At 35.9% G+C, this 16,156-nt stretch overlaps 1 protein-coding gene across 4 annotated transcripts in view; it reads left to right on the plus strand.

The window, feature by feature from the left end:
* The window catches only part of LOC129765169 (synaptic vesicle membrane protein VAT-1 homolog-like), a 127,774-nt gene that overhangs the window by 38,747 nt on the left and 72,871 nt on the right, over positions 1–16,156 (plus strand). For all 4 annotated transcript variants that reach the window (XM_055765088.1, XM_055765091.1, XM_055765089.1 and 1 more), the window contains exon 3: positions 5,438–5,895. In XM_055765088.1, coding sequence (XP_055621063.1) covers positions 5,567–5,895 — 329 coding nt within the window. In that variant the 5' untranslated portion in view covers positions 5,438–5,566. The remainder of the gene's footprint in view (positions 1–5,437; positions 5,896–16,156) is intronic.

The following is a 16,156-nucleotide window of genomic DNA, read 5'->3' on the forward strand; positions in this document are numbered from 1 at the left end:
ATCTTTACTGCAAGTATTAGTAGTAGTGATCGCTTCATGCATAGCTCATTGCGTTTGGTTTGTCGCGCTTGAATATCCAGAAAAGCGTTTGAATGACGGCAGATTCAGAAGAAAGGTTTGAGCCCGGTACTCATTATTGTTTATTTCGTAGTGTTTTGTTATGTTGCAGTGGAGAATTTTCGGGATATTCGGGATAATATGGATATTACAAATAAATTACATCATCCATGTGAAATAATAAAAAATATATATATTTTAATTTTTTTCGGAGATTGTCTACCTGTCCCATAAACAGTTTGAACAGACGGACGAGACGCCACTCATATCACCGTTGGTGGCGAGAGTTTTCGACTGATGTGTTTAATGCAAAAAACCAAATTACACAGCGTACCAGTTCGACACTTGTTTTTTTTTGTTTAACCCTTCCATTTACACCATCGAGTGTCATTAGGGGTGAAAAGACTGAGCAATTCGTAGTTGCTCGAATACAAATTACAGAACTTCCGATCCGAAAATCATTAAAATTAATCAAATTTTATAGAAAATGTGACGTTTTTCGATTTGGCACACTTATTGAAAGACGTAGTCCTAAGTCAAAACGAAAGGAAAATTTATGTTTGTGGCACTCGACAATAGTTGCAGTCATGCATAATCGCCTTTAAGGCTTCAGTTACGTAATGGCTTTTGACCATTTTCAAATAATTTCCTTATTTTTCGGTCATCATCCTCCAATTCAGCATATCTGGTAATAACTGAGGTGACTTTTTGCGCTTGTAGTGTCTGAAGTTCTGCGCAGAAGTGTTAGGCGGATATTTCTCCGGATCGGAACGTTTTGACATAAATCTGCGGTTACATTGGATCCGAGTTCATAAGGAATTTTCCTTGAACGATAACTGACGAAGAAAAACAAACTATATTTTTCGCCCAAAGTAGGCGAGTTCGTGCGAAGGGAAGGAATTTGGAACCACACCAACACAATTCTATGTATTTGTTTATTTTTCACGATTGCGTACGATTCGTAGAACTGACAGGAGCCAACATATTGTATTCCCCACTGACATTTCCGTTTGTGTTCTCCATTGACAGTTCGGATTTGTTCCACTAAACTTATACAATATAACAAACTGGTTTTGTGGACTTAAAAAGTATTTTAATTACCACAAACAATAGATTGGTACTTTTTACAAATTATTTAACAAAATTTAGTTTGAATGACTATCCTTGTCTTATACTCGTGGAATTCGTGATGGATTGGAGGAACGTATTGCAGCAATTGAGTGATATTCGTGTATTTTGCCCTCGAAATAAAGTTCAAATAAAGGAGTTTGAAGATTTAATGTTCGGAACAGGTCCACGAGTGTCTTTTCCTTAGGTTCAATCCAATGTAGGGTGTATCCGGGTCATGGCTGTGGTATCCAGTACCCGGTTCTGATCCTAGTTTTTCTGAAGACTATACTTCTCCCTCGGAATATTCGGGATATTCGATTTCGATTTCAAAGTCGAGATACTACTACATTATGAAAAAGTTTTTTTTTATATATTGAATTACTTTCAATAATGTCTTCAGTCAGAGTAAAACCAGTACAGTTAATAATTTCCTAAAAAATATATATATACTTTTAACGACAAACGGGGTAAGGTGCTTAAAAAAAAGGTTACTTATCGTTAAAAAAAAACTAGGGTTGGATTTGAAATCGATTTTGAAAAGTTTAGATATATTTTTTTTTACTTTTACTCTTTTACACTTGGTTCACTTTGTCTGCCCATGATATAGTTACGATCTTTCGATCAGCTTTTCAATAACTATAAATCCTTTGAAAAGCATATACTACATGGGCTGAAAAGTCCCGGGATTTTTCAACAGATGGCGCCACTAAAATGACTGAGTCCAATATACGGTTTTTAGAGGGGCACAGAAGCATATTTCGAAGATTTAGACGTTTCTTACTAAAGAAAGGGAATGGAAATGTTGGAAACTCGCTTTACCATGTGTATTACCCTCGAAGGAAATTATGCTGAGGAATAAATATAGCTATGCTGCTATTGACTCATTTTTCAAATTTGTTTTTATTGAATCCGGTCTGACTTAACACTGACCGATTGCAATGAAAAATATGCAAATTATTTGTATTTTTTAAAATTAATATATGACGTAAGGAAGGATATACCCCACTTATATTCAGATAATTTTTGTAATTATCAAGTAAAAGTACGTACCATCTGGTTGAAATAATCGTTTCAAACTTATACTCCCAATGAAAGTTGTAATCCAGTGGTGGCCCATTTTACCCCCGAAAAACAAAGTAATTTCGTAATTTGCGAATTAACTGAATTAATCAACCAAAATAACTGTACCTCTCCTAGAATATGTGAACAGTCCTCAAACTGATGATTTGTCGAAGATCGAGTCAAAATTTCACGGAAAACGGAAAAAAAGCGATGCGCGCAAAATTAATTCCGAATGGCTACCGAGAGAACAATTTCTGTTTTTATAAACTACTACCTGACCCGGCTAACTTCGTCACGCCCAAAATTTGTTTTTTTGTTATCAATACAATCAAACATTCACGTTTTCTTACTAAGCGTAAGTTCATGAGTCCAATCGCAGAATTGTTCATTGATTGATCTTCTAATCGACCCCGTTGAATTTACGGTTTACTAAAAAAATTCTAGTATTTCTACTACTTCTGCTCATCATTATAATATCAGATTATTTTTAGACACATTTCTCTTTCAAGATTTTTAACCACTTGCAAATAACATGTTTCTCCGTTACATGGAATAAATGTTTGATACAGAAAATATGACAGAATAAAGACAGACCCCTCTCCCTTTACCCCTTAGAGAGGGGGAGGGGGAGTGTCCATTCACCATAGAAACGTTTCGTGCCCCCTAAAATCTTCACATGCCAAATTTGACTCCATTTGCTTGATAGTTTTCGAGTTATGCAGAAATTTGTGTTTCATTTGTATGACAGCCCACGCTATAAGAGGGGGGAGGAGTGTCGAATCACCATAGAAACATTTATTGCATCCTAAAACCACCACATGCCAAATTCGGTTTCGTTTGCTTGATTGATTCTCGAGTTATGCAGAAATTTGTGTTTCATTTGTATGGGACACCCCTCCTCCTTCAGAGAGTCGGAAGGAGTGTCTATTCGCCATAGAAACGTTTTGTGTCCCCTAAAACTTTCGCATGTCAAATTTTGTATTTTTCTTGTTTTAAAATCATTTGTGTTTCATTTGCATGGCGGCACCCCCTTAGAGAGGGGGGAGGAGCCATACAAAAAAAATATTTATTGCACCCTAAAACCTTCACCGAACCGAATTTGGTTTCGTTTGCTTGATTAATTCTCGAGTAATGCAGAAATTTGTGTTTAATTTGTATGGCAGCACACTCTTTGAGTGGGGGGTGGAGCAACTAACCATCATAGAAACATTTATTGCACCCTAAAACCTCTATATGCCTAATTTGGTTCCATTTGCTTGATTAATTCTCGAGTAATGCAGAAATTTGTGTTTCATTTGTATGGATGCCCCCCCTAAGAGAGGGGGGAGGAGTATCTAATCACCGTAAAAACATCTATTGCACCCTAAAACCTTCACATGCCGACTTGGGTTTCGTTTGCTTGATTAATTCTCGAGTAATGCAAAAATTTGTGTTTCGTTTGTATGGCAGCCCCCGATTAGAGAGGGGGAGGGGTCTCAAACTATCACGAAAACCTTCCCCGGCCCCTAAAACTCCTACATACCAATTTTCATGTCGATTGGTTCAGTAGTTTCCGAGTCCATAAGAATCAGACAGACAGACAGACAGACAGAACTCCATTTTTATGTATATAGATTTTCAACATTTGACAGATTCATGCATAACAGGGTGTCTCGAATAGTTTCATACGACCTAAGTCCTAGAATTCTTAGAATCTTAGAATCGAAGAATAGGGTGGTCACGAAGTATCAATTGGTTTCTGGTACAATTATTGTAATGTAAACACTGGTTCATTTTATCACCCCTGTTTTCTATTCCAGACATAAGCAGTATTCGATTTTTTTTTGAAAAATTGATGATTATCAGTAGTCCGCAATAAAACAATACAAAAAAATATAACATAGGCTGTTTGTTTCTGTATTAACCATGAAATGCAGTTGTTTTTGGGAACTTTCTTATTTATTACAACACTTTTATCATTTTACTTTTTTTTTTTCACACTGGGAATAGGTACCTCGTAAAGAAAATCGGGTTAATTAGGAAATCCGCGTTGATTGGAAAATCCGCTTTAAAACCCATAGAAAAAAACACTGGTTGTACTCCAAACAGTTCATTTACCGATTTTCTAATATATCCATGGCCCGAGTGGAGTGGTGACTGAAATTATTATGATACAACAGATGTAACCGAAATATAGGCAAACCTTTTTTGTGCGGGGGATAGGGACCGCAGAAGTGGAGAATTTTATATGCATTTCAGTGCGAATAAAGCATATTTGCGCTTTATTCGCAATGAAATGCATATAAACCATCGAAAAAAATGGTCCATTCGTCAAATTTGCTACTTTTCATATATCGCACAAAAAAAATCGCACAAAAAATACCGCACAAAAACAGGTTTTGCAGTAATATATTAGCACCAATAGCAGAGAGAGATTTTGTTTCTGTACTCATATCTATATCAGGGAAACAGCACGTGTAGGTTGAGAATGCAAGATTAAAGTATCAGCAGTAATACAGCGAGTACGTGATTTTAAAATCAATTCGATTTGATCTATCTGATGTTGCTGTTTTATGTTGTTTTTTTTCTCGCAAATTGCTTCATTTCGATCTGAAGAGCATCATAGAGTTGTCTACATTTCTCATAAATTCGGAACCACCAAAAATCTCGTCTCATATCAGCAATACTGATGCACCACTAGATTCAATCTCTCTCCAGAATATTAGGCGAACCCATATCCGCCGTAACGCTCTGGTTATAATGAACTTTATTACTGGCATGAATGATGAGAATACGGTCCCGAGTGTATTCGGTTGATTTTTTCAATCCTATTTTGATCTGCTTGTGTTCGTTTCTTCTTATTATGTTGTTGCTGTGGTGACTCTCGGGTGCAGTTGCTTTGTGTCCGATTGGTGTGAATGATGTTGCATTTGATGCTGGAACCTTGAGGATAAAATGAGCGATAATTTATAATCGCTGTCGCTGGAACTGGGAATGGGATGGGATCCACCCACATTCATAAAGAAACGCTCGTTGATATTGGTTATGACCGGGTATCAAATGGTAATCCTGATGAAGGACAAAAATATACAAATGTTGTTGCACTTTCTTGTATTATGAATGTCTCGGCTCAGTTTTATTTTTTTTTGCAACTGTTTGACCGTCTGACGATTGTCTTTGATGGTGGTCGATGAAGTCTAATGTTTCTCATTTTTCTTTCCACTTTCAGCTATAAAGCATTCCTTGATACGCGTTAGCCACAACCCAAACTAGAGAGCATCATCCGAATCTAGGCGATCTCTCAGTGGACGCACACATAGTTTTCATAGTCGAGAAAAAAACACAGTCGTCAGCCAGAATGACCGAAACTACCGAAGCCCCAGTTGTTGCCGAGGTTAAGACACCCTCGCCAACGAATGAAACGCCAGCCGCGACCACAAATGGTCACGCCGAGGAGCAACCGGCGGCGGCCCCGCAGGACAACAACACCACCACCGAAGAAACCAACGGATCGGTCGAAAAATCTGACGATAAGGCCAAATCCGAAAAGGCAGACGACGCTCCCCCACCAAAAGAGATGCGTGCCGTGGTACTGACTGGCTTCGGAGGTTTCAAGAACATCAAGATTCTGAAGAAACCCGAGCCGAGCCCCCAGACGGGAGAGGTCCTGATACGTGTTAGAGCATGGTAAGTGATTATTTTCGCATGTTAGTTGGACAGAGATGGGTTTCTGAAGTACTATTCACTGTTGAATGTCTTCCGAAGATAATGAATACAAACCCTGTAGAGGATACATTTGACTAATCGATATTCGTTTGAATAATGAATCACGATTTCTGTGTGATACGCTATTTCCGTTTATTGGTTGTAACTCGACACAGATTTGTCATACAATAATCGTGAATAACTGATTCGATAGGTTTCTCGGAAGTAATAAAGCCCCAGTGACTAAGACAGCACATGGCGCAAGTATTGTATAGTGATTGTGGGAGCGCAACATAGTTATTCTACTGCGGGTGTCTTGTGTTTTAAGTAGCGCTCCTGCTGCGGGGTGGGATTCCTTCTTAGTGTTGATTTTTTTTTTGGAAGAATAAAGCAGTTGGTGATTCGATGATTCCATAAGGGGGAGGGACCCTAGCGACAATGAATAGGTTTCAATTGAATTTGATTAATGCATTTGCAGTGATTGACGCCACGAATGGATTATGCCGCGCAGCATGATTTTTTTCCTAGCGACTGCATCGTGTGAAAATCTTGTCTTCCCGCGGCTGGTGGGACGCAGAGATTGTGAAAATGATTTTTATCTCTTAATCAATGTTATCTTTTCTGTGGGGCACAACCCTTCTGCAGTCGACGCTCTATGTGATATATAATGAACATCCCACAGAGTGTGTATATGGCAATGTCATAAGTCATGCCGGGTTTGCTTTATTGGTTGACTGTACATGCCTAATTGACTCAAATTAGGGGAAAAAAAGTCAAATCTTCTCTGATTAATTGTTGGGAGATTTTTTTTCATCATTTCACCGACAACCAACCACAGATAGGGGCGGGTGAGCGTGAAATAATATGCGGGATCCTTTGTTAATGCATTATTTGTATTATGAATCATTCTGTGAGGTGAATTCTTTCGGCATCATAATGATTATCGCGTAAGGGATCATAACGGATGAGGTATTGTCTGAAGCATTCAGTTCGATTGTTCGATAGTTAAGGGTATCACTGAGGGGATGCTGCTACCTGATGACCTATTGACATAGTTGACGATAAAATGTTGATGTCTCAAAAAGGAACCTGACAGAGGAACAAGTGAAGGTAAATTATTACAATGAACCCATTCCCAAGGGTTCACAACTAACCAAACCGGCTTCCCTTATTTCACACTTCTTCACAATAAAATTCATCAGTGTTGTGACAGAGCAGACCGGAATGGAGGATATAACAGACGCAGCAGCAGCAGCAGCAGCAGTACCTCGTTGTCGGAACAACGTGAGAAAAGCAACTCCGTAGATGTGGAAGAAGAACATTAATTTTATTACCATTTCTCGGAGAAGAAATTATCATCTCTAGACGATCCACCGAGAGGGACCCGATGTATCTTTTCTTTATTCTCATGTCCTCTGATTGGAACGTTTATGTTCACCAGCCATCACGATTCGCTGTGTGCCGGGTAGTAGTTGTCGTCAGTCGGGAGCAGCATCTTCGGCACATGAAAAAAAATAAATAAAACATTGATGCAAGTGTCTTTGGGGAAGAACCCATAAAGAAGCGCGCGATGTATGTGGTGGCGCGAGTGCTTCATCATACACGACGCGCTCTCTGGTACAAACAAGCATAACATTTTGCTTTGCCGCTGATGTCTACCACCGTTGACGCGCACTTATACTATCTCAAATCTACTGATGATGATGCTGTAGACATGGCAAAAGCAGTGAAAGTCCTACGCTCTTCCGTTTCTCATCGTTCCGAGGCTCTAGCCAGGGTGAATCGATAAAATTTCACTTGCTTTTGTTACATTAGTCGCCGTGTGTCTGCAGCGAGAGGATGCTTTAGCAGTGTTGCCAACATGAGTCAGTTATTTTTCTTCGACTGACTGTTGCTAATATCATACGATTACATTCCTCTGTAAATAGGTAAAATGAACAGAACTTAGCACTCGTAGATCTAATATTCATTTATTTATTTTTATTGACGAGTTTCACGTGTTTATAGGGGTTTCCAGAATAAATCGCTGCAGGAAACGACTTCAAGAGAAACAGCCACTCAGAAAAAGTGTAGTAGTCCAGAAATATTGTGGGAAATATAAATTAACCGGGCAAACGTAACGTCCCGGGTAAACGAATGCCGTCCGACGCTCGCTAAAACTCGGTCGGACATTGCTAAAGGATCGTATCTTATGTTTCAAACCGGGCAATCAGTGGAACCCAGGTTTGCGTGCGAGACACCACCGCTTCAAACGGCTTGAGTCGCCTCGATTCCTTATCCTAGTTTAATAGGAACTTCGTCTCCATTACATTCACCTCAGAATAAATTTCGAAAAACGAAAACGAGAGAATGAATTCAAAATAGAAATTTGAGGTATAAAAATAAACAGCATTAACCCTTTCACGTACAACGTCGAGTCTCACTCGATATGAAATGATTGTGCCAAAACGTACAATATCGAGTCTCTCTCGTGGTGCGCTTGCATATCATAAGGCGCTAAGACGCTCAGCAGAGTATTGAAATTACACGATGCGTGACCCATTGAAGCGTTTGCATTTGGTCCGCTCTTTTGAAAATTAAATCGTACGAGAAGGGGTTTATAGTCAATGATTCGGGTTATATCTACTACTTCAACTCTTATAACCCGTTTAAAGGATACCAGTCAAGTTCTTACAGTATCACTCTCATGAACAAATCGTCACTCAATGATTAACCTACTACGTTTAGAAGTTTGTTTATTCAATAAATAAAATATCTCTTCCCCATCGTGTACGCTCCTTCCGCTTCATTCGGTTCATTCGTCGCGATGAAACAATGTTCCTAATCAACATTTTTGGAGCGAAACAATAATTCGTCCAAGCAACTTATTCTTGAATGAAAGTTGCGTTGTTGCAATCGAAATACAACAGATGAAAACGGCAAGGTTAAAGGTTATGCAATAGACCAACATGAGTAATCAATGCCGGCGTTGGTGGTGTAGTGGTAAACGAGATTGCTATGCTTACCTACTGTACTCATATGGCTACAGACAGTTACCGACCCAGCGCCGTATCAAGCATACGTCTTCAAAACACTCGTTCCTGGGCTGCAAATTACCTATCGCCCTTAACACCTGCAGATCGGGCAGCACACATCCAACGCATGTGAGGTCTGTCTCGAAGTCAACGGCCTCCATCTGGCTCCCTGCTGATTTTTTTTTTCTCTGTATTATAGTAAATTTCAACGCTTTTGGCTGGCTCGTCACTTAACTTCCGTTGAGTCATGAAGATCTATATAAGAGGTCTGTTCAAAAAGTAGCGACTTTGGAATTCATGCGGGTTACGTATATTCGATTCTAGATTTTTTGTGGCATTATATTGGTATTCATGGCTCTCCCTTATGCTGAAAAGTACTGTTTTTCTTACACGTGTTTTGCGTCATCTTCGAAGAAAAACACAAATTTTTGCGTAACTTGAGAAATAATCAAGCAAATAGAACCAAATTAGGCATGTGAGGATTTCAGAGGGGGGGAGGAAGAATTGTTTCTATGGTGGTTCGACACTCCACCCCCCTCTACGGGGGGCTCCCATACGAAATAAACAAAAAACTCTGCATAACTCGAGAACTAATCAAGCAAATGGAATCAAATTTAGTATGTGGAGACTTTTAGGGGACAAGAAATATTTCTATGAGGTCTCGACACTACTACCCCCTCTCTTAGGAGCAGTGATGGAAAAAATCGCTTCGATCGATCAATGAATAGATATATATCGCTGGTCAGATGTTTTGACGTCACCAGCAACGAGCGATGCTTTCGTTTCCTTCATCCATACACAGAGAGAACACTATGAAGGGAAAGCTGCCAAAATCTCACAAAAGCGATATGGAAGTGATATCATTACTGTCTGCACTCCCAAAGCTTTGCTCTTACGATTCAAGGTTTATCGTGAGGGCACGCCACAAACGATTAATCTCAATTGGCGAAGCTGGGGATGAGATATTGTTCGTACTGTTTACTACTGACGAACATCTATGATCTTAGCATTACTTCACTTTGATTTTGAATTGCCGAAACGATTGCTGATTTGTTTCGTATCTCTCGTCTCGCCTGCAACGACGCACTCGGAGAGTCAATTTTACCTTCGGCAACATTCGGGTCGTGGCAAGCTAAATTGAGCGGAGAGGCGAGATACTGAGAATCGTATACCATAGAAACACTTGCCTTCGTAGAGCAAATTACTGCTGCGATTTGCACATAAAACGAGTGGAGAGAGTCTTTCGGTTCTCCTATCTAGATCCAGTGAAGCGATATATTAATAAACTCAGAGTAACCAAGAGAGCATCATTTTGTTGGGAAGGGAGAGGATTAATCGTTGATCGCAAATTGTACAGATCGCGATCTGTGCAGTTTGTGCTTGAATCGAATCATGATCGCTCAATTTCCATTCCTGCTTAGGAGGGGGCTGAAAATGAAACGAAATATGGCATGTGTAGGTTTTAGAGGACACTAAATGTTTCTATGATGGTTCGACGTTTCTCATCGTCTTTCTTAGGGGGTGGCTATCATATAAATGAAACATATCTGGGGGTGGCGTAAAAAACCGCGTAAGTTCTAAAATCTGCGTAAAAATATACTGCGTAAATTTCAAAATTCGTGTAAAATCTAACAAACAGTGAATTATTAGTTTAAAAAGCAACCCATATTCTAACAATTGATTAACTGAGTTATTTTGCATGCTACAATAATGATATCTGTTTCTCCTTTTATTTCTCAAGTACTACTCAGTGCTACAATACAAATTTATTTCGTGAAAAATCACATCAATTAGCGCAAAAGATCTGTTTACACTTGAGTTACTTTACGCGGTTGATACGTGCCCCCTATTTTTTTAATTTTTTTCTTTCTTTCTTTATTAAAGAGATTTGCAGCCAAAGGCTGGTTCAACTGTAAGAAAACCGCGTAAATTCCGAAATTCGCGTAAAAAAGCTTCGCAAAAAATCGCGTAAAAAGCGACTTCAGTGTAGTTGAAAATAAATGCAACTAAATGATTATACAGGGCGGACTCGGTTATATACAGTTTATGATTTCACTGTATATAATCGAATCATGTATATAATCGAGTAAAAAAAATTTTTTTATTTGTTTTTTTGCATGTATTTTTCGTATTTTGATAATAAAAGAGGAAATTGATTTTTGATTCATCCCCTTAATGTCAGAAAACACCTTTCCAACATGAAAAAAATAAATTTATCCAGATTCTCTCAGTAGGTGATAGACGATCATATTAGATGAAAAAAACCCTCTTACGCATATGTTCAAATTTCAACAATGACCGAGTCATAGAGCTTTTATTTGTTTCGGACTCTGTTGCCTAAAACTGGCTCTACATTAAAAAGTGCGCTACAGAAGACAATTCTAATGCTTTCATTTGAAAGATGATAAATTTTAGTACAGGACAGAGTAGTGGAACAATTTAATTAATGGATTTTAATAAAATTTTAGAAGTGAAAAACTTGAAAGTTAACGATTTTTAATGTGTTATTATTTATTTTATCCTGAAAATTCATATTAAACTAGATTGTTTTTATCAATTAAATTGAAGTTCTTTAATCGCTCTACAATTTTTTCTTTGACGCCCAACTTCTTTCTTTCTTAATTTGGCTGCAATATCGATATAAACAATTCCTGATGAAAATTCAAGCAAAATATTCAAAAATCACGATTTTCACCCCACTGTACATGTAATAGCCACTTAAACTTCATCTTAACGTTGAAAGGTTACATTTCTTCTTGGAATAAGCCATATTTGATATATAAAAAAAATCCAAACTGTATATAATCGAGTCCAAAGTTGTATATAATCGAATCACATATAATCGAGTCTGACCTGTATTTGGATTTCAACGTTTCGTAGCGAATTCCCTCTAATTCACAATTTAGGAGACGAAATTGAAAGCAATTCGAACATATTGTGACTGAAATCAGCAGTTTAAAATACATCAATACGATCGTTATGCGGACTAAATTTCTTCGCTGCGAAATGAGTTCGACAGAAGATTTGAAAAATAGATGACATAATATAATTCATGTTATTTCCATTCAATGATGCAATCAACATAGAAGAAATATCAATGAAATTAAAAAGCATGTTTTGAAAATTAAATCTTCAATTTTAATAGCGATATGTTTTTAAAATCAAGAGAGATGAAGATTCACTGTACTTTTTGAAATTTGCGAGGAAATGTGTTGCATTTTTGAAAACTCTTCTCGGATATACTTATACCCGAAAACAATATTCTCTACTATCACTAAACATGCACAAATCGAAAAAGGTGGTACTTTTTGGGGTGCCATTTCCATAGTTCAAAAAACTTTTTTTCAATTATTAGATTTTTTTTCTTCTTTTGGTTGATTTATCTAACACTCAGTATATGATTGTGTACAACAAGTTGCGATTGCTTTGTTCCATACTGTACGTAGAATTTCATACACCCTTTTTGAAAAATTAGCTAAAAAAATAAAAGAAAATATATTTTTTTAATTCTTCTGGAAGTTTTCACCCTGAAATGGCCTAAAATAATTTGTAGTGTAACTCGAATAGAATTGCGATTACTCGACTTGTTTTGGTGAAGTGAGCTCTTTTTGAATTATATATTTTTCTCAGCTTTTCAAAGGTTTCGTCTTGCTGTCGGAAGATGGTTTTGATTGATAAAGATTAGATGGTTTTCAATAGAGTTCTACCCTGATAACAACAATCAACAATGTATATTAGCTCGCTAACGAACAGCTGTTCGAAAAATCGGACAGCAACTTTGATTATTTTTCATGTTTTTGGAAAGCAATGATATGGTAACGTTTTTGTATCAAATGATAGCTCTCTTTTTGCTATCACTTATCATCAATTTCATTCAATTTTATATAAGATGTCATGCATAAATTACGTAACCCGAGGAAGGGGATCGAGTTGGCGTTATTTTCTGCGTATTAGAGATAGAGATCGCGTTACGTAAAGGGGGGAGGGAGAAGATGGTCTACAATCTGGATGTTTAGCGTGACGTAATTTTTGCACGACACCTAACTGTATCGGCCAGTGTTTTAATAACACCACTTAAAAAATAATACAACCTAATAAAGGATGAAATATGTAATCAGTAGAACTGTGATAAAAGAACACAGATTGTGATGTAGGACAAAAAACATTCGATTAAACTCAAATGCAAATGCAAAATAATGCATGTTTTGGTCAATGTTCGATTTTTTAAACAGTCATTTGGAAAATTGGAAACAAAATTCTTGCACATTATGCGGTTTTCAACGCCAGTCATCAAAACTATTCTTCAATTACACGAGTGGTTAATGAGTTAATTGCTTTTGTCTTGGTTTTTTTTTTCGAAATAGCTAATTTGTGTATATATATATATATATATATATATATATATATATATATATATATATATATATATATATATATATATATATATATATATATATATATATATATATATATATATATATATATATATATATATATATATATATATATATATATATATATATATATATATATATATATATATATATATATATATATATATATATATATATATATATATATATATATATATATATATATATATATATATATATATATATATATATATATATATATATATATATATATATATATATATATATACAAATTAGCTATTTCGAAAAAAAAAACCAAGACAAAAGCAATTAACTCATTAACCACTCGTGTAATTGAAGAATAGTTTTGATGACTGGCGTGAAAACCGCATAATGTGCAAGAATTTTGTTTCCAATTTTCCAAATGACTGTTTAAAAAATCGAACATTGACCAAAACATGCATTATTTTGCATTTGCATTTGAGTTTAATCGAATGTTTTTTGTCCTACATCACAATCTGTGTTCTTTTATCACAGTTCTACTGATTACATATTTCATCCTTTATTAGGTTGTATTATTTTTTAAGTGGTGTTATTAAAACACTGGCCGATACAGTTAGGTGTCGTGCAAAAATTACGTCACGCTAAACATCCAGATTGTAGACCATCTTCTCCCTCCCCCCTTTACGTAACGCGATCTCTATCTCTAATACGCAGAAAATAACGCCAACTCGATCCCCTTCCTCGGGTTACGTAATTTATGCATGACATCTTATATAAAATTGAATGAAATTGATGATAAGTGATAGCAAAAAGAGAGCTATCATTTGATACAAAAACGTTACCATATCATTGCTTTCCAAAAACATGAAAAATAATCAAAGTTGCTGTCCGATTTTTCGAACAGCTGTTCGTTAGCGAGCTAATATACATTGTTGATTGTTGTTATCAGGGTAGAACTCTATTGAAAACCATCTAATCTTTATCAATCAAAACCATCTTCCGACAGCAAGACGAAACCTTTGAAAAGCTGAGAAAAATATATAATTCAAAAAGAGCTCACTTCACCAAAACAAGTCGAGTAATCGCAATTCTATTCGAGTTACACTACAAATTATTTTAGGCCATTTCAGGGTGAAAACTTCCAGAAGAATTAAAAAAATATATTTTCTTTTATTTTTTTAGCTAATTTTTCAAAAAGGGTGTATGAAATTCTACGTACAGTATGGAACAAAGCAATCGCAACTTGTTGTACACAATCATATACTGAGTGTTAGATAAATCAACCAAAAGAAGAAAAAAAATCTAATAATTGAAAAAAAGTTTTTTGAACTATGGAAATGGCACCCCAAAAAGTACCACCTTTTTCGATTTGTGCATGTTTAGTGATAGTAGAGAATATTGTTTTCGGGTATAAGTATATCCGAGAAGAGTTTTCAAAAATGCAACACATTTCCTCGCAAATTTCAAAAAGTACAGTGAATCTTCATCTCTCTTGATTTTAAAAACATATCGCTATTAAAATTGAAGATTTAATTTTCAAAACATGCTTTTTAATTTCATTGATATTTCTTCTATGTTGATTGCATCATTGAATGGAAATAACATGAATTATATTATGTCATCTATTTTTCAAATCTTCTGTCGAACTCATTTCGCAGCGAAGAAATTTAGTCCGCATAACGATCGTATTGATGTATTTTAAACTGCTGATTTCAGTCACAATATGTTCGAATTGCTTTCAATTTCGTCTCCTAAATTGTGAATTAGAGGGAATTCGCTACGAAACGTTGAAATCCAAATACAGGTCAGACCTCGATTATATGTGATTCGATTATATACAACTTTGGACTCGATTATATACAGTTTGGATTTTTTTTTATATATCAAATATGGCTTATTCCAAGAAGAAATGTAACCTTTCAACGTTAAGATGAAGTTTAAGTGGCTATTACATGTACAGTGGGGTGAAAATCGTGATTTTTGAATATTTTGCTTGAATTTTCATCAGGAATTGTTTATATCGATATTGCAGCCAAATTAAGAAAGAAAGAAGTTGGGCGTCAAAGAAAAAATTGTAGAGCGATTAAAGAACTTCAATTTAATTGATAAAAACAATCTAGTTTAATATGAATTTTCAGGATAAAATAAATAATAACACATTAAAAATCGTTAACTTTAAAGTTTTTCACTTCTAAAATTTTATTAAAATCCATTAATTAAATTGTTCCACTACTCTGTCCTGTACTAAAATTTATCATCTTTCAAATGAAAGCATTAGAATTGTCTTCTGTAGCGCACTTTTTAATGTAGAGCCAGTTTTAGGCAACAGAGTCCGAAACAAATAAAAGCTCTATGACTCGGTCATTGTTGAAATTTGAACATATGCGTAAGAGGGTTTTTTTCATCTAATATGATCGTCTATCACCTACTGAGAGAATCTGGATAAATTTATTTTTTTCATGTTGGAAAGGTGTTTTTCTGACATTAAGGGGATGAATCAAAAATCAATTTCCTCTTTTATTATCAAAATACGAAAAATACATGCAAAAAAAACAAATAAAAAAATTTTTTTTTACTCGATTATATACATGATTCGATTATATACAGTGAAATCATAAACTGTATATAACCGAGTCCGCCCTGTATAATCATTTAGTTGCATTTATTTTCAACTACACTGAAGTCGCTTTTTACGCGATTTTTTGCGAAGCTTTTTTACGCGAATTTCGGAATTTACGCGGTTTTCTTACAGTTGAACCAGCCTTTGGCTGCAAATCTCTTTAATAAAGAAAGAAAGAAAAAAATTAAAAAAATAGGGGGCACGTATCAACCGCGTAAAGTAACTCAAGTGGT

This window comes from Toxorhynchites rutilus, chromosome 2 (genome assembly GCF_029784135.1).
Source record: "Toxorhynchites rutilus septentrionalis strain SRP chromosome 2, ASM2978413v1, whole genome shotgun sequence".
NCBI classification, from domain to species: domain Eukaryota; kingdom Metazoa; phylum Arthropoda; class Insecta; order Diptera; family Culicidae; genus Toxorhynchites; species Toxorhynchites rutilus.